The following is a 23556-nucleotide window of genomic DNA, read 5'->3' as shown; positions in this document are numbered from 1 at the left end:
ATTAACCAGTTTGTGTTTCAGTTCTTCCTTTCGGTTTTTACCTCACAACACTAAGACTGCCTAAAGTAGTGTATGTACCAACTACGATAATCCATCCTGCTGTGTCCTCATAAACTGGTAAGGAAGCACATATGTGAGGCAGAGGAAAATTTAGCATATAACAATACTAAGATTGTGGATATATAGTGGCTTTTGGCCTCTGCAGGCCACATTTTGTATGAACAAAATTTTACAGAGATTAATAGCTCTAGCCTGGTTATAACTTCAGCTGTACCATGAGAAGGGCAGAGCCTGCTTAGATTAGAGAACCACAGCAGCAGCCCTGTCCACAATCTGCTGTACTAATACCCACAGGATACAAGGGAAACATCCACTACCTGGGAAAGGCACTTCTAAGTTTATTCAGAACTGCACAACCTAGTACAAATAGGAACATCATCTCTCTTTTTACTTACCAAATGAGGTTCCCTCTGCAGGACTGTCCATCTCTTTTCCTGGGAGGCATCATATTTGATCATTCATAAAAGAGTCTCGGGCTGTCCAGGGAATTTCTCTTCTAGTCCATAGCTGCCTGCATAGCTTCCAGCTGTTTCTGCTTTACTTTGTGCACAATGCTCACTACACTCCAGGAGAGCCTCTCTGCCAAATTCAGTTCATCTCCATGCAGCACACATGTCCTAGGAATGTTTTTCTGAAGGCTTTTGTATTTAGTGTTCTTAACAAATCCACATCACGTTTCTTGACTCTGATACATGTTCTTGAATTTCTCTTCCCTGGAGGTTTACTCAATTACCTAGTGTTGGGTGGTGCCACTGATCTCTTAACTACTGGGAACATAACCTAAATAGGATCACTTATCTCTTCACTAAGAGAGGGCACAGAATCTTCGTTGGAAATACAGAGGATAGAGGTTGTGGTCAATTTTAGAAGTCTAACTTTACAAAACCTGGGTTAACAGCAAACAGAGGTTATTGGTATATCCCAACATCTTAATAGAAGGAAAACAGCTGGTCTGGAGGACCCTAAAGCAACATGTATGTGGAAAAGCTACTAAAGCAGTATTCTGAACCTGGAGTTAGCAGCTGCTCACACTGATCTTCTAGTGGTGTGGCTTATTCTGAAATAGAGGGATGCCAATTCAAGGCAAATAAATTGATGTTTGATAACAGAAACTAAAAGAATCTGTGAAAATATAGTTTTGGTTTGTACTAACTTTAAGTATAAAATCTTTCCAGTTTAGACCAGGTCTAAGCTACCATCCAGAAGAAACCAGTTTAACAAGTAAGGCCTCAATTCTACAGACACTTACGCACACGCTTTACTTGGATTCGTTACTTATTTGTATCATTCATGCGAATGAAAACATTCACTTCTTTGAAGTTAAGCATAGGAGGATATATTTGCATGACAAGCCAGATTATAAAAGTGTAGAGAGTTGCAAAGCAGTATTTTATGTGTTTCTAAGCATACAGTACTGAAATATTATGTCATTAAACAGCAGGAATAAGATCATACCCAACAGAATCTGAGGGGGGCACTGAGGGGTACGATCCAGGAGCTGGGGTGGTTTCTCCTAAGGAGGCCTCCTCCTGCGGGATGGGGTGATGTTCAAAGAACTTGGAGACAAACAGCAAACTGTGAGGCAAGAACAAAACAAAAACAACCTAACTTGTGCAACACCCAAAAGCTTCACAATGTAACACTCAAAGATTAAAAAAAAAAAAAAAATCTCACTGATCAAATTCTATATTTTAAAATTAAGATTACACTAACATATTAATCTGCAAGATTTGTTAAAAATATCATCTACTTGACAAAGGATCAAATGATCACGCCTTAAACATACCTTTGCAGAAAGCAATGTTTTAATCTTTTAGTTGAAACTGCAACTATCTCGTTCTTCAAGAATGCACAACTTAGAGGTATGTGCTGGGTACACAAACTTACTTTAATATTTGCACTGATACAATTCCCAAACCCAAATGCCAAACAGATAAAACTATGTTACCCATAAGCTCTGAGCACAAATTCACAAGCACCCAAGGAAACAGTTACAAATACCAACATAAGAAGAAATTAAATTTATTTTTGGAGGAAAAACTGTATTTAAAACGATTTCTTATATTAAAGTCTGTTTAAAAGACTTAATAGTCTCTGCTGAAACCAATCAAATAGAACATAGAGCCGGTTTATCTTAGCCTACATGAAATACTTATACAAACAGATCAATAACTAAATTCAAGCACACATGACTGTTTGGGACATTCCCTTTCATGTTTCTTACTTTGGCATCCAACTCATTAATGGATTTATTTTCAACCAGTGTAAACCCAATTCCTATATCACCATATTAAACTACTGTCTCTTAACATTTGTTTCAGGTTGAAGAAAATAAAGCTTCATCTAAACCCACATGTAAACATTTAAACATGGCCCTAGCCATCACCTAACGAAGAACCAGTTTTGATTAAGAATAACATCTGTGAACAATGAGAAGTCTGTCTGGCACAGTCAAGTGCTCAGCCACCCCATTCAAGCTTCAAAGAAAGCATTTCATAGTCCAGCAAAAAAAATATGAACTGGTTGTCTGAGCTAGCACTGAGAGAATACGAATTATGCAGTCTCGCAAGAGCAGTTAACTCCTACATTTTTTCAGGCACCTCCTCTGACTTCCAGAATTATAGATTAACAGAAGAAATCACCAACAGCTGTAAGCTTAATAAAAAGCTCAACTTTAAAATCAGTTGAGATTACTTACTCGAGTTGGTCATAATTAACACACATCAGTGGCACTTCTGTACTACAGCGCTGGTGGAATTTGTAGCCACATGTCTGGCACCGGAAACCCTGGAAAAGCAGCTTTCGACAAAAGTCGCAGAATGCTAATGTGAAGAATGTTTTTCGTACCTGTATTTTCAAAAATAATCATAATTAAATAGAGTTCTTCTGCAAGCCTAACACAGGCTACTTACTTTTTTGTCCCTCAAATACACTTACAAGCCTGTTTCTTAATGCTGGAGCTACAGTTTTTTATGTATATAAAACATTTACATAAAAGACTGTCTCCTTTTTCAAACAGTCTTCATGCATTAAAATTCTCTTTCAACTACTTATTGGAATTAATGCTTCACTTCATTAGCAGTAAGAAATCCAGCAACAAATCTGAAGCAAAGCAGCACACTATTACCATGCTAGAGACAAACATTCAGAATGTAATTGGATACCACCTATAAAAACAAGAGCTTCTGAAAGATTATCTCATCTTTTAATTTTTCCAGAAGCCAAATGGCATTCCTATCCAACACTCTCAGAACTGGAGATACACATACGGCTTACATATATGGCTTCTACGTAAGATTACATATATAGATTTAATTTTGAACTACCAAAATTCAGAAACAAAATCACAAAGGGGGAGACATATATTAATTATTACATATATTATGTGCTTTTATATATTCCTGTTACATACATATGTGTATGTATAGAAACACATATATATTACCACCATATTATAGGGGGGAAAACAATTTAGTTTTGTTTTCAAATTCAGCAACACTTGGCATAAAACCACATTCTAGTTGCATTCCTACATATAATAATCAACATTTCAGAACGATATGAAAAAAATGTAAGCCTACTAGACTTTTCAGTCATACTGAAATTATGTATTTGTATGAAATTATGTTTAAGAAAAAGTGTTTAAATGGCTTATAAATAGAATTCTGGGTTTTTCTTAATATTTAAATAAAAGGTCCTTCTTCTCAATATGACAAACATTATTTCCAGGATTTTCTATGTAGTTGGAACGATTTAGATGGATTCTGTTTAGCAGCTTCCATTTACTTGATGCCTTATCAGGTCAAAACATATTTGTGCACTAGCATCATTGATGATGTCAGCACAGCACTGGGAATAGTTAGTTCATTAGTTAATTGCTGCTGCAGAGCCAGCAGGGAGGCCCAGAATACATTTTATAGATACAGCAATACAAAAATAGTAGATTATTATTACAGCTCTGCAATGCAGTGCTGATTTAAACCCCATACATATATATATTTTAGAGGACGTATTCCATTCAATTGTGAAAGTCTTAAGGGAGATCAATTACTCTAACACCACTTATTTCAATAACAATTCTATCCAATTCACTTAAGCTATTGAGATTAAAGCTTCTTTTGCAATCCCCAACAAATCCCACAGACACAAAATATTATTCAAAGTTGCTAATTTAACAGTACAAAGTTGATTTAACCCCACTCAACATTTCATAAAAAACAATACGTACAAAATTGTGTGTTGTGAGTGGCACATTCTCCAAGACCTCCACATGCAACTCCTCTCCCGTGAGCCAGGAAATGTCTGTGTCCCAGCCAATCGGCTTCTTCTCTCTGAAGTGTAAACAAGCTGTTAGCATCCCCACACAAGCCCTTGCAGGTCTCCTGCTCAAGATGCGAGATCAAGTAAAAAGTTGCACTGTGGGGGTTTGCTACCCAGCCTCTAACTGCAGGAAACTTTAAAGGCAAGACATGAAGCTCACCACGAAGCAAGGAAAGCGCACCCTCCCTGGGGAAACCGCATGAAAGAAATGCACTTCTTCAACCAGCTCATTGGTTCCAACGTGACAGAGACCCTTCTGATCATATAAAGCATTTCTACCTGTTCTGTAACAGATTCAATGAGATCCCTAGTTTTGTGCGGTAAGATAATCCACCAACTTATTAGGGCTGGAAACTCAATTTCCTCTCTGCCAGAGGAACTCTATACTCCCTTAAGAATACACTATAACCAAGTCAAATAAGCCCCAAAAATTTAACAAAACCTATTTAATACTTGTTTGGGTAGAACGAGTTTGACTAATGAGTGTTTTGCCAGTGGTCTATAAGCTCATATTACTCTATATTATCTTTTTTTGTAGGAGTTCACTGTTCTTTTTAGACAGGTCTTCAAGGCACAAATTGTTTCAGTGCAGAATAACGTATCATTCCGAACTTTGAAAACAACTTTCACAAGGCTGGATGGAGTTGGCCATACTGAATAACTCCAAGAAGAGATTCTAAGAACAAAACCCATCACACACAAACCATACCCATCTTGTATTCTGTAAACAGCACAGCATTCTGGAATAAGACCTCTCATCATCAGAGCTTTCTTTAGGCTGTCTCGGACCGTCACCCCACATCTTGCTGGAACCTAGAGGTCAAACATAAAATAAGTTTAATTAAAACAAGTTTCAATTTATCCATCCAAATCAATGCAAACATTTTGACTCTCAAGTGCTAAATCCCACTTTTCATGATGCTTTACAGAATGCTAAGTAAGTGGAACTAAAATGAAAGAAGTAACTTGGACTGCATTCAAAAAACATTATGATAAAATGTAAACATTTTATTTCTACTTCTAAAATAGATAAGCATGCAAACAAGTAATATAAAACAATCACCTGAGTCAGGCAGACCATCACCTCTCACTTCAACCTATATTTACAACTCTCCAGACACTTCACAGCTGAAAACCACACTCCTCTCTTCTGTTTTATTATTTGAAAAGTTTATATCTAACAGGATGGGAAGAATGGAGAAACACACTAGAACTAGCTAAGCAAAGAACAGCAAACTATGAAAAGTAAAGAAATTTTCCTTGCCTCTATTCTAACTGTAGTCATATCTTATAGGAATAAATACATTATACCTCTAAGTATACCTGTGATTTAACTACGTACAGTATCAAGTGATAACAACAGAACAATACCTAATCTGGTGATTAAGTGTAGTTAAGGTATCGAGCATTACCCACTTACTATTTCTAGACTAAGCAGTGAAAATATGTAACATTTTTGTTGGTGTACACATTAGGACACCTCCTATAATCAGAGACAGCACCCTAAACATGAATCAAAAGAACACCTCACATACTTAACTAACCAAAAAGAGTCATCTGAACACCTGAGACTCTATTCTGGCTTGCTAGTGGCCTAAGCCAGAGTCCTCTGTAGCCAAAAACAGTCTCTTAATCAGCTTCAACTGGCTTTGGATCAAAGCCTAGCTTTTGCTCCTTGCACTTAAATTTCCATGGGTACTTAGGGGCCCTACGTCCTACTTAAGGGTGACAGTGAAAAGCAGCAGTCTATTTCAAGTAGCTTTATGAACACCACTTCAGGTTATGTTACATATTGCATTTCTAGGACTTAAATACATGCTCTCTCAGAAGAGACAAATTAAAGGAATATTTTGCTTCAGAACCTTCCTCCCATTAATATGAAAGTGCTTCTTAAAGGATATCTGTGCGTTTCATCTGGTCAACACAAACATTTTAAAAATACAATTTCTACTAATCCCTTGGAAAAAAACATCCTACACCATACTGCTTCACAATCTTCATATTCAGCCTTAAGTGACTTTGTTTTATGCATTCCATTACTTCTTATTGCATCTTTATATTAATGCAAGTAACTTCTTCCCATCCTACAAGTTAACACTGGCTTTCAATCATTGCAGGTTTCTCCTGCAGACCCTCCTTAATGGTCACTGGTATTAAGAAGGAGCCTGGGAGCACCTATTATTGTCAATACTGTCAAAAACTTTCCACTGTAAAACTCCACCCTCTGCTTAAGTCTCTACCAAACCAGTTGCTCACTCTGAAATCAACTGCTCCCAGGGTCATTCTCTGACTGGTGCCCCCTGCTCCCCACCCATGAGAATGTGGTTCGCATAACTAGCGCCATTTTATGAGGCAAGCAGCCATTCTCTGTGACGTGAATTTGTTCCCTGTCCCCTCATTATCAGGCCCTGAAGGTTCTGTGAACCAAGTAGGAAAACCAAACAGATTTCTTCCTCCCTTCCCCACTGGCTTCGAAGTTCCTGGGTGCCAGGCTGATCACACCCTCCCTTGCTAGCCTTGAAGGTTCCAGGCACCAGGGCTGTCAGGAGGTGGCGATGGCTTTGCCACAGATCAGGGAAGCATGACAGGACCCAGCGCACTGTCTATAGACGAGCCATTACCAGTACCAACAGGGGAACTTGGACCAGAGCTGCTGCTGGACAGGGAGATCCAGGGCCTGCCATGGCCAGGGATTCCTCCAGCATCCTTTGCTTCCTCCCAGGACTGAGGGAGCGACTTGTATGCTTTTATAGGAATTTAGATCTACATTATGATCATTATATAATTCAAATACTGAGAAGATGACAGACATCGGGGGCAGGGCGGGGGGGGCAGCGGACAGAGAAATGGGAGGAGAGAAGAAGGACAAACTTAAGAACTGACATGGGGAAACCCTATGTACACTGGAATAGAGGATTGCCATCAGCAGGCTGGTGGCAAACAACCAAGCAGGTCAGAGGGAAGACAGACTGATGAGCTAAATGAAGCAGAGTACAAGAAACAAACATATGAGGAACTAACATGTAGCGAAGAACTGGTTGAAATAACTGGGGAGGCAATGGAAGCACATCTTGAACAGGAAGCTTTCATGCTGTGATTAGGAGAAAAAGACAGCTCATTTTGGATACGGAACACCAGGAGAAGGGTGTGCCTAAGAGAAGCGTCAGAACTGAGCATAGAAGGGGGAGAGGTTTTAGCTCAGGCAGAAATCTACAAGGCAGTAATTATTAAAAGAAAGCAATTATTAAAAGAACCTAGTAAAATCTACATCTGGATGAGGGAATGGAACGGACAAGAAGGAAACGCCAAGCAGTGGAAAGATGACTAACATTAAAGTAAAGAAGGAGCCCACTAGAAGACATTTTCTTCCAACAGCACTGATCCTCCATAAAGGACGACAACATTCTCCAGTACCTCCTGAAGCAAAGGTCTGCGTCAGGAACCAGAAAGTTCTACCTCTATCAATGAATTACACTGGTGTAAATAATGCTAGTGCAGGTGACTTAATTTTCTTTTTAATTCTGCTGAAAACAAGATTTACGAAGCTACAGGCTTCCTTTTAGGAAATCATTAAGGTCAGAATGGCAAGCTCTCAAAACTTGGCAAGTATCAGAATGAAGGATGTCTACAGCTACACAAGTGCAAAAGGTCTATAAAAAAAGTGCATTAAGCATCTCACTTGCTCATCATTCACAACTCCTCAGCATTACTTCCCCAAGTTCCCTTCATTAAAATCTGAGCGATATTTATGTGACTTGCAGTTAGAAACATGGCTAGAACATTTGTCTTCACTGCCATTTGCAATGAGATCCAGGTTAAAAACAGTTAGGGAACCGTTTTGACTTCTCTTAAAATCACCAGGATCCTCAATTAGCATCACATTTGGAACATTGTCTTACGGAACTCCTGAGCAGGGAAACAGAAGGCTAAATTAAAAGAGCTAAATACTAGAATAAATCCCTGGAGTATTGATTAATCATTTTCCAGACTGGTACAGTACGGTCTATCACCATCTGTGCATGTAGCCCTTCAGCCTGCTCCTTCAGTTCCTACCAGCATCTGCTGTAGAGCAGAAATCTCACTCTACAAAGCACTCCCCTCTAAACCTCTTTGTCCCTCATCCTCTTCTCACATTAAAATATGGCAAAGTTAAAGATAAAAACAAGTGTTGTAAGGAGTGGCTGAGGCACCTGGGGTTGCTTAGTCTTGAGAAGCGGAGGCTGAGGGGAGACCACATCACCATCTACAGCTACCTGAAAGGAGGTTGTAGTGAGGCAGGTGTTGGTCTCTTCTCCCAAGCAACCAGGGATAGCACAAGAGGAAATGGCTTCAAGTTGCACCAGGGGAGGTTTAGATTGGATATTAGGGAAAATGTCTTTACTGGAAGAGTGGTGAAGCATTGGAAGAGCCTGCCCAGGGAAGTGGTGGAGTCACCACCCCTGCAAGTGTTTAAAAAATGTGTAGACATGGCACTTTGGGATGTGGTTTAGTAGGCACAGTGGTGTTGGGCTGACTATGTTAGAGATCTTTTCCAACCTTAATGATTCTGTGATTCTAATCCTGCTCCAAGGAATTGATTTGGAGAACAACTCCATCTTAAGAAAAAAAAACCAAACCAAATTATCTTCTCCCAGCTAATGGACTACTCCCTGAAGAAGGGGTTTTGGAACAGCTTCCTACTCAATCCCAGCCAGAGGGAGGGTGTGCGGTCCCACAGCCTGGGAGCGCAGGGAGCAGAGGCCCCAGTGTGGTGCAGCCCCCTGACCTGCCAGGATTCAGCAGCTCCAGCCTAGCAGACAGGCAAGCACCCAAAGTGGTCTTATCAATTCCATCAAAGGTTTTGATAGGATTCCCACAGAGCATTTTAACTGAGTAACATCAGCATTTTTTGACAAAATCAGTTCCCTATGAGAAAATTTCTGATCTGTTCCAAAAGATGCACACCCTTATGACTGTAATCCAGCAAACAGAACAAATTTGGCATTTTGTTGAAACAAAGAATGCTTAATATTACTTCAAATCCATTTTATCCACATCCGTCCATTATCTTTTGATGCTACCATTTTGTGATAAAGAGAATCTAAATATGTTTCACAACAATTACCACCTGGAAGTTCACGCTACTGAATTAGGGCGTCTGTTTCCAAATTCTAATTGCTAGTTTTCTTCTTAAGTTCCTTATCCACCTAAGATTTGTAGATCAGAAAAAGTTTAGATGTTTCTAACAATTTGAAAGTTGATTCAGCCAATAACTTTCAGAAGCAAAGAGCACGAAAGAGATGGACTACAGAAAACTACGGAGCAGCATGGAAGCTGCAGCACAGAAGCTGCAAATACAGACTGCAAGATGCGTTCAGTCATAGCTTGCTTATCTACCAGAGAAAGTAATTTAGTTGCACGTCTTGGATTGAGCAAGTAGTTATTCAGGAAGGCACCAAAACCCGTGCTCAGCTTTGCAAGTGTGAAGTCCCAAGGAAACAAGCGAAAATTATTCCAGACTCCAGAAATTCTCAAAGCAGAGTCTTACAACCTAAAGAGATTAAACAGAACTATAGCACTTCATTTCCACATTTCTTCTACTCACGTAAGCTATTTCTATGGACAGTAAGTATTCATAACAACATTACTGATAATATATATTTAGTACTGCAGCCACAAACATTTAAGCAATGCATAATAAATCATTTATTTCTGTAAATCAGGTCATTCCCGATTCAGTAAGAAATTCAGGACTACATCCCTAAATAACTCTTACATCACTTTTCTAGCATCAGAGCAGAAACTGGCATAGTCTCAGTATGTTAAAAATGCTTCCTCACACCACTGAAGTTGCCAGCATTTTACTGCAATAAAGAGACTGAAGGGACTGAGAAGCACTTAAAATCAGTGTAAAGGCACTCTCTGAAAGTGGAAAGGCTGGACACCTCTGGATATCCAAGTACTATATTTATCAAAACTAGCTAGCCGGTTCTGTTTTCTCCTCTGCCTGGCACTGTGGTTCAGCTCACTTTAGCCAAGCAGTATGTATGTATGTACGCACGCAACACCTCTCTGAGCTTCAGAAAAGCTCCAAACAGTTCAACAGGGTACCAGGTAAAACAGCAAGAATATTCCAAGTAATATGGATTTTCAAATATCACTTCTGAGTGCTGACTTATTTACCTCAACACAAACACTTTGAAAGACCGCGATTTCTCTCCCACCTCCCCACCCCCCCCACCTATATGACCAAGAAATGCCAGGAATATGCTCACAGAATTGGAAGCGTTGGGAGAGAAATAAGCTAAGCTATTTTTTCGTCAAATAACTAGTTGCCTTCCAAGAGTACCTACAGGGAGCCCAGTACTTAAAAGGCACCTACAGGAAAGCTGGGGAGGGGCTTTTTATCAGGGAGTGCACTGACAGGACAAAGGGTAATGGTTTTAAGCTGAAAGAGGGGAGATTTAGACTAGATATGAGGAAAAAAATTATTACTGTGAGGGCGGTGAGGCACTGGAACAGGCTGCCCAGGGAAGCTGTGGATGCCCCATCCCTGGAGATGTTCAAGACCAGGTTGGATGAGACTTTTGAGCTGCCTGGTCTAGTGGGAGGTGTCCCTGCCCATGTTGCCTTCCAACCCAAGCCATTCTATGACTCTATGTTAGGTTTCCCAGTAAAAATTCAAACATGAGATCTACACTTCTATCTTAGTTATGAAGAAAAAATGTTTAACTGAATCAGTCAGCCACTTTATAGCACCAACAGACAAAATTATCCCCTTCATGGCAAAGGGGACATAAAACAATACTGAACATCACATCATCTATAACATGAAGAAGACTGCTTTCAGACACAGCTATTGTAGATTTCAGGGCAGGAAGCTCTGATCAACTTCCCTGAGAAAGCAGCATTTAAGAATATACATTCTTAATGGAGCACGTTAATAAGAAAAATGGGAGACAATTCCATTGCACTAATCTTATTGCCAAGGGAAGTTGAAGAGAACTTACCTGTTTTACAAAGCTGATACCATTTCATCAAATGCATCCCATTTAACTTGTAAAGACATTGGTTACCAGCACCCTCTCACACCACCAATGCAATTAATTCACAATTAATTAAAAATCAGTAGATTTGTAGAACACAATGGACTGATTCATGTCGATACAGAAATACTTGCTCTAGAGTATGCCATCACCAAATCACAATGGATCAAACTTGCTGTGCCTAGTCAACAGCAGCCTCCACACGCCCATTCTAGAATCATATAATCATTAAGGTTAGAAAAGATGTCTACGATCATTCAGTCCAACCACCAGTCCAACACCACTGTGCCTAATAAACCATGTCCCAAGGTGCCACATCTGCATGTTTTTTGAACAACTTCAGGACAGGTAACTCCACCACTTCCCTGGGCAGCCTCTTCCAATGCTTCACCCCTCTTTCAGTAAAGCAATTTTTTCTAATATCCAATCTAAACCTCCCCGGTGTAACTTGAGACCATTTTGTTTCATCCTATCGCTTGTTACCTGGCAGAAGAGACCAACACCCATCCTGCTACAGCCTGCTTTCAAGCTTTTGAGGGATAGCTCCCAAACTGTGTTCAGAAGAGCACTGGTCATTTGTAAGGTCATAGCAGACAGTGGAATCACCATGTTAGAATTTTAGATAGGGTGAACACCAGGGTCAGAAGCTGTGAAGACTGACAGTGACCCGCTAATAAAAAAAGAAAATGTTTGGAAAATAGGCTTTAGACTTCAGACTTGAAAGAAATGCTTACCTAGAAAAATATCCGTAGCCACTATATGGGAATCAAAACCCAGGACCTTGAGGTTTCTATTCAAGTGATGAAAAACTCAGCTGGCTGCTCTCCAAACCAAAACTCAAATGCACTAGAAATTTAAATTACAGAATAGTTTAAATAAATCTTTCCAACAGGTCAGACACAGAATCCACTTCTATAGTGTCTTGTCTCAGGTGATCACGCTCCAAATGCTTTTAAGGCACGGGGGCAAGAAACTGCATTGCAGAAATCCATTTCATTCAGTAGTATGTTATAAGGTAAACCAAATGCTCCCAGCCATATTTTCCCTCTCATTCATTACTTTCTACAGACACACTTTCTACCTCTTAAGAAATCACTAAGCTCTCCTTACTTGAGGAATATTCTTAAAAAGCAGTGATCAATGTTGCACAAGGCATTCCAGATGACAGGGCATCGATTTTATAATGGCAAGTATTCAATTTTGTTTGACTTTGCAATCCAAGACTGCACATCAATAAAACTGAAGCAGATTAAATTATTCTCTTTGCAACACATGCTACTTTGAATTTATCCAACATTGTGTTTAGTCTGTGTGGTGGCTTAACCCCCACAAGCAGCTAAGCACCACCCAGCTGCTTGCTCACTTCCCTGAGTCGGACTGGGGAAGAGAATTGGAAGGACCAAAGCTAGAAAGCTTCTGGGTTGAGAGAAAGACAATTGAATAAGTGACAGAAAGAAAGATGGGAAAAAATTTTCCTAGTGATGCAGAAGCAATCACTCACCACAAGCAGGCTGATGCCCGGACAGTCCCTGAGCAAGAGCAGCTATTGGGAAAATAGCTGCTTCCTTTCACTTTACTGTAGTGGATGATGTCATATAGAACTATAGAATGGTTTGGATCAGCAGGTACCTTAAAGATCATCCAGTACTCGCTGTAGGGGCAGCTGGACACAGGGGAAGCCTTGACCCTGTGCAAGGGCTGCTCGGCAATAGCTAATACACTGCTGTGCTGGCAGCAGCGTTTCGGAACCAGTCTAAATCACAGCACTGCATCAGCTGCTGTGAAGAAAATTAACTCCACTCAAGCCAGACCCTGCCACAGCCTGCTGTAGCACTGTAGCTTGCCTTCCTTCACTAAACACTGCTCAGACACACATTCTTCAGGCTTTCCTAGACATGAAAGACTTATTCATAGCAGCTGTAAAGTCTATTTCATTTCATTACAACTCAAACGATGTAATAAAATTGTTTGCTTATTGACAGCCTTATTGAGAAAGAGGTCTTCCATAGTTAAATTTTTTCCCAATGAAAACCAATAGCCTAGTGTCTAATTTGATTTTGTCTTTCAGCAATAGGAAAGATTGGTCAATAGCTCTCCTAGAGGATCCAAGTATTTAAAAAAACCCAAACATGTAGCAAGTGAAGCTTACTTGAAAGCAAACTGCCCTTTATGTCACTTTACAAGTCTGTTCATATGATGCACAAAATTCCAAACCATTCAGATACTTTCAGCAAGCACCCACTGGCATAGGCTATGAATAAACTCCATTTCTGCTGCATGTTTCACATGACATGAGAATTTTTAATTGTTTTTTATTAGAAAAACCTGACCATGTTAAAGGGGTGTGTAATTAAAAGCAAGAAACTAGTTTATTCAGCTGCCTGAACATTCCTTCTCTCAATTTTCTGTATACTTGACAGGTGAAACTGGCAGGATAGCTTGAACGTCTGTAGAAATCCAGTGCTTACTGCTCAGTAACCTTGAGGCACAAACTCACAGGATAAACTGCAGAAAGTAAGATGCAAATCTTAACTCAAAAGAAATGCATCGAGTACCAGACTGAAAACCAGACCATTTGAAGGATCCCAGTTGTGCACACATGATGATTTAGTTCATGCTAAGAATTTAGGTAGGGTAAAAATATCTGATTCTTCCAGTCTTCATGACTGCAGAGAAGAACACGTGATTGCTCGTCTAATTAAAAGGCAGATGTACTAATTAACCAACGTGTGACAAAAGTGCAAAACCTGAAGTAAGAGTTGTCCCCACACACGTTCACAATTCTGTTTCAACTCTGCAAGTCTTAAAAATACAAACTCTCCCTTTAAAAACTCAGTCTCACCTTTGCCTTTTGAGAACTTTCATTAACTTCCTAATACATAGGTAACTATGACATGCATATCAAGCATAATAACACATAAAGTGGAAAAGAGCTTACTGGACCAAATTTATACTGAGTTTTTACACAAATTACTCTTATGCTTAAGAAAAGCAAAACAAAGAACAACCAAAAAACCATGCACTCTTCTATAGCTCAACATTGAAGAAAGGAAAACTACTTTTTTTTCCCCAAGTATTACTTTCAGTTCAGAGCTGCTATAGGAACTTTTTAGACCTCACGGTGGGTGATTTGATCCTACTCAGAATCTGCAGGCAGATGAAGTACGTGGAGGCCACTAAGCTTTCTCAAAGCAGGAACGGCATCTGCTATGCTCCGCTCCCCCCAGTTTCACTGTCACTGCTCAGACTACTATGGACAGAAATTAAATTCAAAATGACCAAATCCACTCCTTGTTGATGCTCACAGAAAGAAAGCAAGCTCTGGAGCTGCAAAAGGACCCCCTGTGAACTTTCTGAGCAGAGCAGCAGAGACTCCCTGCCACCCCTGTAACTACTCTGCCAAGGTGGCCAGAAGAGACAAAGCAAGTATTTCTTCTGGACATCACTAGTGTGTGGCAGATAGCAACAGGCCACACACAGATTAAGGGCAAGAACCATCATCACCTGCTGCCTTTCATGTGCCCATCATTTCTGATGCTTACATCTTATTTTTTCTAACTTTCCATCGCTTAGATGTGATATTAGAAAGAAAGTTTCACCATGAGGGTGGCAAGGCACTGGAACAGGTTACCCAAGGAAGCTGTGGATGCTGCATCCCTCGAGGTGTTCAAGGTCAGATTGGATGGGGCTACAAGAAACCCGATCCAGTGGGAAGTGTCCCTGTCCATGGTAGGGCTGTTGGAACTGGATACCCTTTAAGTCCCTTCTGACCCAAACCATTCTATGATTCTATGATTATTCAGTATTGCTCATTTGCTTTCAGACCTTTTTCTTCCCACGCTGTAAGTACTTGGCTGGAAGAGATTTCTTGAGTAATCAAAATAGTTCGGGGCTGCTAATACAAGTTGTATGATCTTGTTCATAAAGTACTTGAGTTACAAGCCCCCATATCACTTTCTCTTCATTCCTACTAAACTACACTACAACTTGCGAAACTTCCCAATATGGTTCCTCTGCACAGTTATGACTGGTTTTAGCTATTTATTTTTGTACCCTGGCCTTGTACAAAAAGGCTTTTTTCAGAAGCCAGTATTTCCCTCACTGTAAAGTTAGAGAGCTAGCATGCGGCAGACTTAGAAGATCAACACAGAATATGATTACTCACACCACATATAGCCATGCCAGTGGAATTTCTTACCATAACACGCAAATCTCTAGTATTCATAGCATGGGTTTAATGGAGTCTAGACAGAGGGTTTCCAAATAGAAAACACTTAAAAGTCATAAAATTCCATTGTGACAAATAGCTTAAATTTGGAAGATGACTTGGAAAAAATATCATACACACCTGCCCTATTCTCGCACTCTGTGACTGCAACAGAGAGATACTGCAGATATGTCCACAAATTGTTTATTCCATTCAAGGTCTTGGAACACATTCCTGGAAGGCACCAGGCACAACTGATGTGCCACAGGAAACCTGTTTAAAAAGTCTTACTTCTGTCTGTTGTAGGACACATTTTATCCTTACTGTAACAGCCTTATGGAATGGGAACTTGGGTGGGGGAGAAGCCCTAATGGCAGGTACTATGCATTTCTACAAGCAATCTTCTTCCTACTTTAACCCATGGCATCAGAAGCTATCCTGTATACTTGAATACCCTAAACTACCGTCATGGCTACATAAGTAAATGGCTCATTTAATGTGCACAAGTGAGACACTGCAGGTCGGATTTTAAAGCCAGAGGTTATCAAGGAAGACCTAAGGCGTATGCAACACTTCTCTTTCCATTGAGAGAATGAAGGAAGTCTACTACAGCAACTAATCTCAGCGTTCACTGAAAACTGCTGAGTGCTTTTTAGGTTCACAGCCTATAGCTTGTAGCCCTCTGACTACCTGCAGTTAAAACTGCACTGTAAGCTGCAACTCCTTCTGAATTGGCTTTGCTTCTGTAATTTCCTTAGTTTTCAACAGATTGCACATGGGATCAATAAATATTGCAAAACAGAGAAAATAAATTAAGAGTCGCCATACAAGAAATTACTGACTTTCTCAATAACAAGCGCACTGTTTCAAGTTTCAGAGAAATGAACTTCAGCTCCAAGACCAACAACCCCAACACTTGGAGTTCCTATAGACACCATTTCCCCGCTCTAAAACAGAGATTTTTTTACTAGGTCTATAAAAAAAGAAGTGCAATTTCGTAACACAACTAGATCTAAGCAGCGTGTAAAACTGAATTAAAAAGAATTCAGCTCTCTCCCTGAGACAAAGCTGAACTATTAATTTGCAGTACCTGCTAACCAGACCTGAGTATAAATTTCCAATTGCTTATTTAGAATGACAATTTCAACCCAAACCAGGTCTTCCCTAGCAGGAGTGGAGCTGAACTCCACCTTGCTAGACAGCATATGAAGCTGAATCCTGTCAACCTGAGCTTCCAGACAGTGATCCCATCTGCGTAGTTCATGCCTCCCTGCATCTGCAGACATCTGTCTGTCCCCTTATTCAAATGCATCTACAGACACACTTATAGGAGATTAGAGACTAAATGGGAGTGTACCTTACCTCCACCAATCGCCTGGCTCCTGCTCTTCTGTCAGTATCACTTTTTTATTACTGCAGCACAAGTTTAAAGATCTTCCTGACGCTCCACTCAGTATGCCACATTTAGCAAGCTGGAAACAAGCTGTAGGTCCAGACCAGTAAGGCAAATGGTGTTTAGACTCCAGTAGAGAGTTGGGGAGAGGAGAAAGAGCTTCTCCCTGACTATGCCCGAGTTACACCACAATAGCCTCAGGCAGTCAGCAAAGAACATCTAGATTCAGTGCTGGAATAAACTTGTATTGCCCTGCTGCCAGTCACTGAGTACTAATGCTAAGCGTTACAATTCCCTCGCCAAAAACCAACACATTCTCAGATAGAAATTTAACTCCTAGTCAAGACACAGCAACAGACAAGCTGGCACTCGTGAACTTCATCTCTCTGGTTAAAACTACAAGCTCCTCATGAGCATGACTGAATACCACAGAACTACAACATTCACCAAAATATCCCAGCCTTAGGAATAAGAGTGAGAAGGAACGCTAGTCCAGGAAAGCACAGCCTCACACCTGGTTCTTAACACATCAAGCTGACCTGTTCCTTAAAAACTTAAAGATGCATTGGTTGAAGACAGTCTGGTTTACTTCAATTAGAATAGACCAGCAACATGCACAAAAAAGCATCCCAGATGAGGCAAGACAGTTCTGCACTGGCCTAAAATTTTATCACGTAGTTCACAGGGAAGTTCAGCTGCCTCTTTTTCCTAACTTGTAATCAGATTTGCATATTAAAAAATAACTTAAACTTGGTGAAATACACACATTTGAACCTAAATAAATAAATAAATCATTCTTGTCTACAAATTTGATGTACTATATTTCATAATTATATACTATTCTTATATAAAGTGATTCCTTAAAAGCAAAACAAAGCGTAGGCTTGAGAAAAGTCGTACCACATTTCTGAAAAAAGGATTGAGGAGAAGATAAAAAACAGGAAAGGGAATGGAGCAGAAGAGTACTGCAGATGGGGAGAAAAGGGTAAGACCAGAAATGTACTCTGTGGCTTAGAGAAGAGGAGGAGATAACACATTATTAAAAGGGAATGCACAGAACAATGCAGGATGTGATATAGTATGACCCATTACAGGAAAGAGAAAAAAAAACAACTTGTGGGACAGTCCCATCACAATGACTGCGGCTAAAGTAGCCAGACATGGTGGGACAGAATACAAGAACAAACAAGAGTGTCCAAAACCCAGTACCCTCTCTCCAAATTTCATAATGTGTGTAGCACTACGTGCCTTGCCATATCGATCAACATGATTGAGTTGAAGACATCGCTGCTCACTGCGGGGGGACTGGACAGAATGACTTTTATAATCCCTTCCAATCCAAACTACTCTGTGATTCTGTACCTTACAAAATCTTGCTTAACACTGCCCATCTACACAGTGGTCACAATTTAATGTGAACTCCCATTCTCTAGGCAGAAACCCAAATACTAATTTCAATCTTTAGCAATATCCTCAACAATTAAGCAACATTTTAAAAAAGCCAATCAGGTGAGAACAGTTGCCCTTTAATCTGTTGTTCCCACTGTAAGCCTTATGATATATTTTGTTTGGTGGGGCCGGGGGAGGGACAGGTGGAAGAAAAACAACAGGGAGAGGGAGAGGACGTGTTCCCAATACCCAGCACAACGCAGCTTATGTTTTCTTCTCTTTCCCAGCAACTCCATTTCCACAGGCAGCCACAGTCCAGTGACAGCCAATACCTGACTGACTGCTATGAAGAGCACTGGTTTCACATGGACACAGGGCTGTGCTATCCATTTGTTCATTCATTCCCCACTTTCTCAGCAACCACAGCTCCCCTTCTAAGTGAGGATTATGCATCACCTTGCAAAACAAAGCCTAGACTACAGCTTCTCACTAATTTCATCTATCACAGTTCGTGGTGCATTATTCTAAAGCACACATCAAGGCTCTTCAGTTAGCTGTTCGTAATTGATAAATCCTATAATAAGCAACTAACAATCAAATGTCAACTTTTCTTCTGTGACTCCAGGAATCGCTCTAGTGCTGTCAAAACTGATAAACACTAGTTTTTGAGAAGTTTGCAGGCAATAATTCTGGCCCCTTCTAATAGAAACTATTTCACTCCCCATCCCAGTTCTCCACATAGGACCTGATAATATCATGGTCCGAACATGAAACACTCATCAGAGCAACTGACGAGGAAATGAAAAAAGAACAAACCCAAGTGATTCTCCATAGCTCACCTCTACTGGAAGAGGCTAGTACTTGCTCTAAAGCATTCACTGCTGATAGTAACTTAGACAACACAGAAAACACTGACTTTCCCCAGTCTTGCCATGCTAAATTAATAAATAATTTTGTATGAGAGAAGAAACAGAGCTTCTTTTCCTCTCCTAATCATTGTAAAACAGGAGATGACTATCCAAGAAAACTGATTTGAGAAAAATATTTCTTGAAGTATCTTACTTGTTATAAAAATCCTGAAAGTTCTGCATTCTGTGTTACTGCTATAATGGACATCTCCATGTTAATCTTGTAGAAGACTTTCACATATGAAAACAACTGATTGCAGCAGAGAACAGAGTGACTGTGTCACCTCTTTGACCTCTGCACGGGTACTTTTCCAGCTCCTGAACTAACTTTTGCATACAAAGGGCAAGAGATACAGGAAATATTGAGGTTACAAGCATGTGCATAGAAACTGACTCACCACAGTCCTTTGCTTGTTGGGCAGGAAGACTCTAACAATAGGCTTCTGCGGGGACTTAGGGTTATTCCGTGACATATCAGCAGGGTTTTGATAAACCGAAAGGGATGAAGGTGCTACGGAGAGGCTAGAGGAGGAAGATGATGCAACTGTGTCTGTTGAAGCCGAACTGGAGACTGAGAAATCCGTTCCATTCCCCATGGATTCTAATAACTGCTGTTCTCTCTGCTGTAGCGCATCAAGTTTGCTGGTGTATTCTTCATAGGCCTGTGAAGGAAGAGGAGCTGTTTTAATGATGTAGTAGCCTCAAACAAAAACAGAAATCTAAATCAGAAAACAGAAATCTAAATTCAGAATGAACATGAAACAAAATGCATTCTAAACTAATTTGAATTTCTCAGGAATATGAACAAAATGGTCTGGTCTAATTGTTCTGTAGGACACAAAGAAGAAATGGCTTTCAATTCATTACATGAAACCTTTTGAACCAACAAATATTTTTTTCCATAGATTAAATGGGTAAATGGATAAAAGAAATCATAAGTCAGTTTCAAAGTGCCTGCATTTAATAGTCTAATTCAAAACTACTTTAAAGAAAAACAGCAATCGTTAAAAAATGTCATCAGCTGCACTGCCGAATTACTGTGTAACAGCTAAATCTACCACTCTGTTGGAATGACAGCTAAATACATCTAATGCAATAATTAAGAGAAAGCTGAAATCTGCTTTTTACCATCTCTATCTGACAAGTCGCCCAGCTCACTGCTTACCATCCTTCACCTCTGGCACTATCCTGTCATGCCAGATAGTACAAAACACTTGATTTCAGTTAGAACACAACTAAATCTGCCTTGTTACAAAGTCATCCATAAACACGAAAAAGGGATCCTTTGTAAGAATTTAACATCTGTATGAGATTAATTTGATTTTCCACCAAGTTTACATAAAATCTGACTACACACTGACCAACTTTCGTAAACAAAACCCCCCCAATCAGTAACATTAAATTTTCCCATTATGTTTTTATTAAATGAATATAAATACATAATTCGCATGTATTTTTGTTTAAAGTTTGCTTCCACCAACTTTGTCTTTGTGACCAGAAAATTTTGATCTGTATCCAAGTATCAGAATTAGTTCTCGAGCATATAAATCGCTACAGACTTATCTTCAAAACTCTGAATCAGTTGAGCCTGTTTCACGCTACATAAGCGGGTCTGTGTTAACCAAGGATGTGTTAGACTGTTACAAACATGAATCAAAGGTCTTACAAACCGAACATCTAAGCAGTAGAGAACAGAATTTTCTACTTAGCTCTCAAGCAAGACCAAGATCTTTGCCAAGATGCATACATTTTGAATCCCACAAAAGATATTTACATCGGGAAAGATACTTTTATTTTATATTTGCTTTCCTCAAGGTTTATGTGCATAACTTGTTCCTAATTAAAGTTATAGGAGAACTAAATTGACCAAAACGTTTGCAGGGTCTATATGTAGAAAAAAATATTGAAATTAAGAGGAAAAATAACCACCACTCAGTAGTGCTGCCACAGATACTATATTTTACCATGAATTTCTTTCTGCAGGTTGTATGTGCCGGTTCACTTAACCCAGGCTGGTTTTGTTAAGTAAACAGTGCTTAGTCCCTCTCTTTTTATGAAGGTTTAGCATCCCCCAGGGTGGATCTAAGTTCAAAATCTGTGTCAGTGTCCCCACAGTGTTAACAAAGAGGACTAAGAAAGAAAAAGCTTTTTAAAGAATGGCAATGACCATCACAATTTCAAATTCTAAGTTTTATTTTTAATAAATGGATGTAAGTAGCTGGAAACTGAGAGCTATTTACTATTTCTTTTAAAAACTGAAGATGTCTGGCATTCTATGAATAGACCCCAAACTGGAGAACTTAAAGCCAAAACATTTTCACTCTAGCCCAATTCCACTGTCAAAAGTAAACAAAGGTTAGCCAACTATAAATAACGTAATTCTTTGGCTGTACAGTAACACAAGTGTCACTGCCCTACTGCCAGGATCAACTTTTCATGTAAATTCCAGTAAAAGCTCCATGTGTCAAGAACTGTTTTCAGTAAACAAAAAATTAAGAATCATAAACTGTTACCATTTCACCAATACTTTTCTAAATACTTACTTCCTTTTCTCATGAACATTACAAAATATTATTTGAGCACATGCAACACTACATTGCTTCCGGATACTTGCAGGCTTAGTTACTTCGCAAAAGGACACACATCTTTCAAAATACTCAATTCTACAATGTTTACACTGGCAGCTTCATCTATCACTAGAGCAAACTCAGAGTCAAATGATCTATCTTAAGAAAATAAACAATAAGCATAGAAAGATGGGAGCTGCTGCCAGCTTTGGGTTCTATACCCTCAAATTCTGCATTAAAAGAATTTCTCAATTTTTTATGGAGACACAAGCTTTCAAGTACTAATTACACTGTTACTCAATGTCACAGTAGAAGATCCTGTAATAAAACATAATGGAACTAGAAGTGCAACAGTAGACTTCAAAATTTTTTTTTCTTTTAAAAAGATAAATTCTTTGTATACAGAAGGAACAACAGTACATGCAGCAGAAACAGAATAGCACCAACAAAATCTCATTTTCACAAAGAGAAAGTATTTCAGTGAGACATCAGTTTCAGCTGATGACTTGTACCCAGAGACCTTAACCAGCCAACAGCACCAAGTCAAAACATAGAATTATCTGACGGAGTTGAATTGAAAGAGCATTACAACAGAAAAGCTGACCTATGGCAAGTGTTTCTAGCCAAAAGAATTATTATGCCACCACGCTGGCCTATCTACAACAGAAACCTGCAGCAGCACGGCCATATCAGCAGACAGGCATTAACAGCTACGCAAACCTTCAACTCAGTCAAGGCCCTCTGGATCAGCTCTAAGGTTGATTTATTTTTTACAAAACCAAACAGAAAAATTTAAAATGAAGTTTGCACAGCATCTACAGAATGAAGAAGATTAAGTTGAACATTCAAGCAATTAATTAAATTAAGGATTTAAAAGGCATTTCAGAAGGAAAAGTTTACAAAATCTACAATGAAATCCATGCAGTTTACATATTCCCATTAAGAAGTGAGTAATACTCTACAAGAAAACTTAAACCTTTCTTTCAGCTTGATATAAAAACACAGGAAGAGAAAAAAAAAAAAGATTGGACGATATCCCTGGATGTCATCTAGTCCAAATACATGATTAACCCAGAGATAATTTTTAAGTTCACTCAGGGCCTTGTGAAAGCAAGTTTTGAAAGTCTTGAAGGATGGAGACTTCACAGCCTCCATGCCATCAGTTCCAGAGTTCAAAACCTACTCTGATGATGAAGAATTTTCTCTTATGAAATTCTCTTGATGCTGCCTGTGACATTGCCTCTCCCCCTTTTGCTGTGCCTGTCTGACGAGTCTGGCCCTCTCTTTAGGTTTCAAGAGCCCATGGATTCCTTCTTTGCCTTCTCTGCTCCATGTTAACCACCACCCCAGTGCAGTTGCACAAGTAGTGAGTAGACGGGTCCCTGTTCCCGCCAGCTAATGCAGCCCAGTCTTCAGTTTGCTGCTGTCACGGTGAGGGTGGGTCATGGACAGCTCAGCTTGTTGCTCATTCCCTGGTCCTTTCCCTGCAGAGCCGCTACTCAGCCAGCAACTCTGCTTGTACCGATGGGCAGCCACCTTGTCCCGGGTGCAAGATGCTGCATTCATCATCCTTGTTGAGCTGCTTCTTGTCATGAGGCATCTGTTCTTCAGCTCCTCCAGGTCATTTATTAGTTGCCAAGGCCAGACTGCCTTTAATGACATATTAGGCTCAATGAATCTATTTGCT

The 23556-nt window shown here is 39.7% G+C and overlaps 1 protein-coding gene across 1 annotated transcript in view; it reads right to left on the bottom strand.

Moving 5' to 3' along the window:
- BRAF (B-Raf proto-oncogene, serine/threonine kinase) overlaps positions 1-23556 on the bottom strand; it is an 87364-nt gene that overhangs the window by 37617 nt on the left and 26191 nt on the right. Inside the window, exons 3-7 of the mRNA XM_069858787.1 lie at positions 19701-19964; positions 5090-5193; positions 4289-4391; positions 2759-2907; positions 1516-1635 (exon numbers count right to left, since the gene is read on the bottom strand). Of these exons, the coding sequence (XP_069714888.1) occupies positions 1516-1635; positions 2759-2907; positions 4289-4391; positions 5090-5193; positions 19701-19964 (740 nt within the window). The remainder of the gene's footprint in view (positions 1-1515; positions 1636-2758; positions 2908-4288; positions 4392-5089; positions 5194-19700; positions 19965-23556) is intronic.

The sequence above is a fragment of the Phaenicophaeus curvirostris genome, chromosome 1, assembly GCF_032191515.1.
Source record: "Phaenicophaeus curvirostris isolate KB17595 chromosome 1, BPBGC_Pcur_1.0, whole genome shotgun sequence".
NCBI classification, from domain to species: domain Eukaryota; kingdom Metazoa; phylum Chordata; class Aves; order Cuculiformes; family Cuculidae; genus Phaenicophaeus; species Phaenicophaeus curvirostris.
Note: the sequence above shows the minus strand (reverse complement) of the source record. Positions and strands in the feature narration are given on the sequence as shown.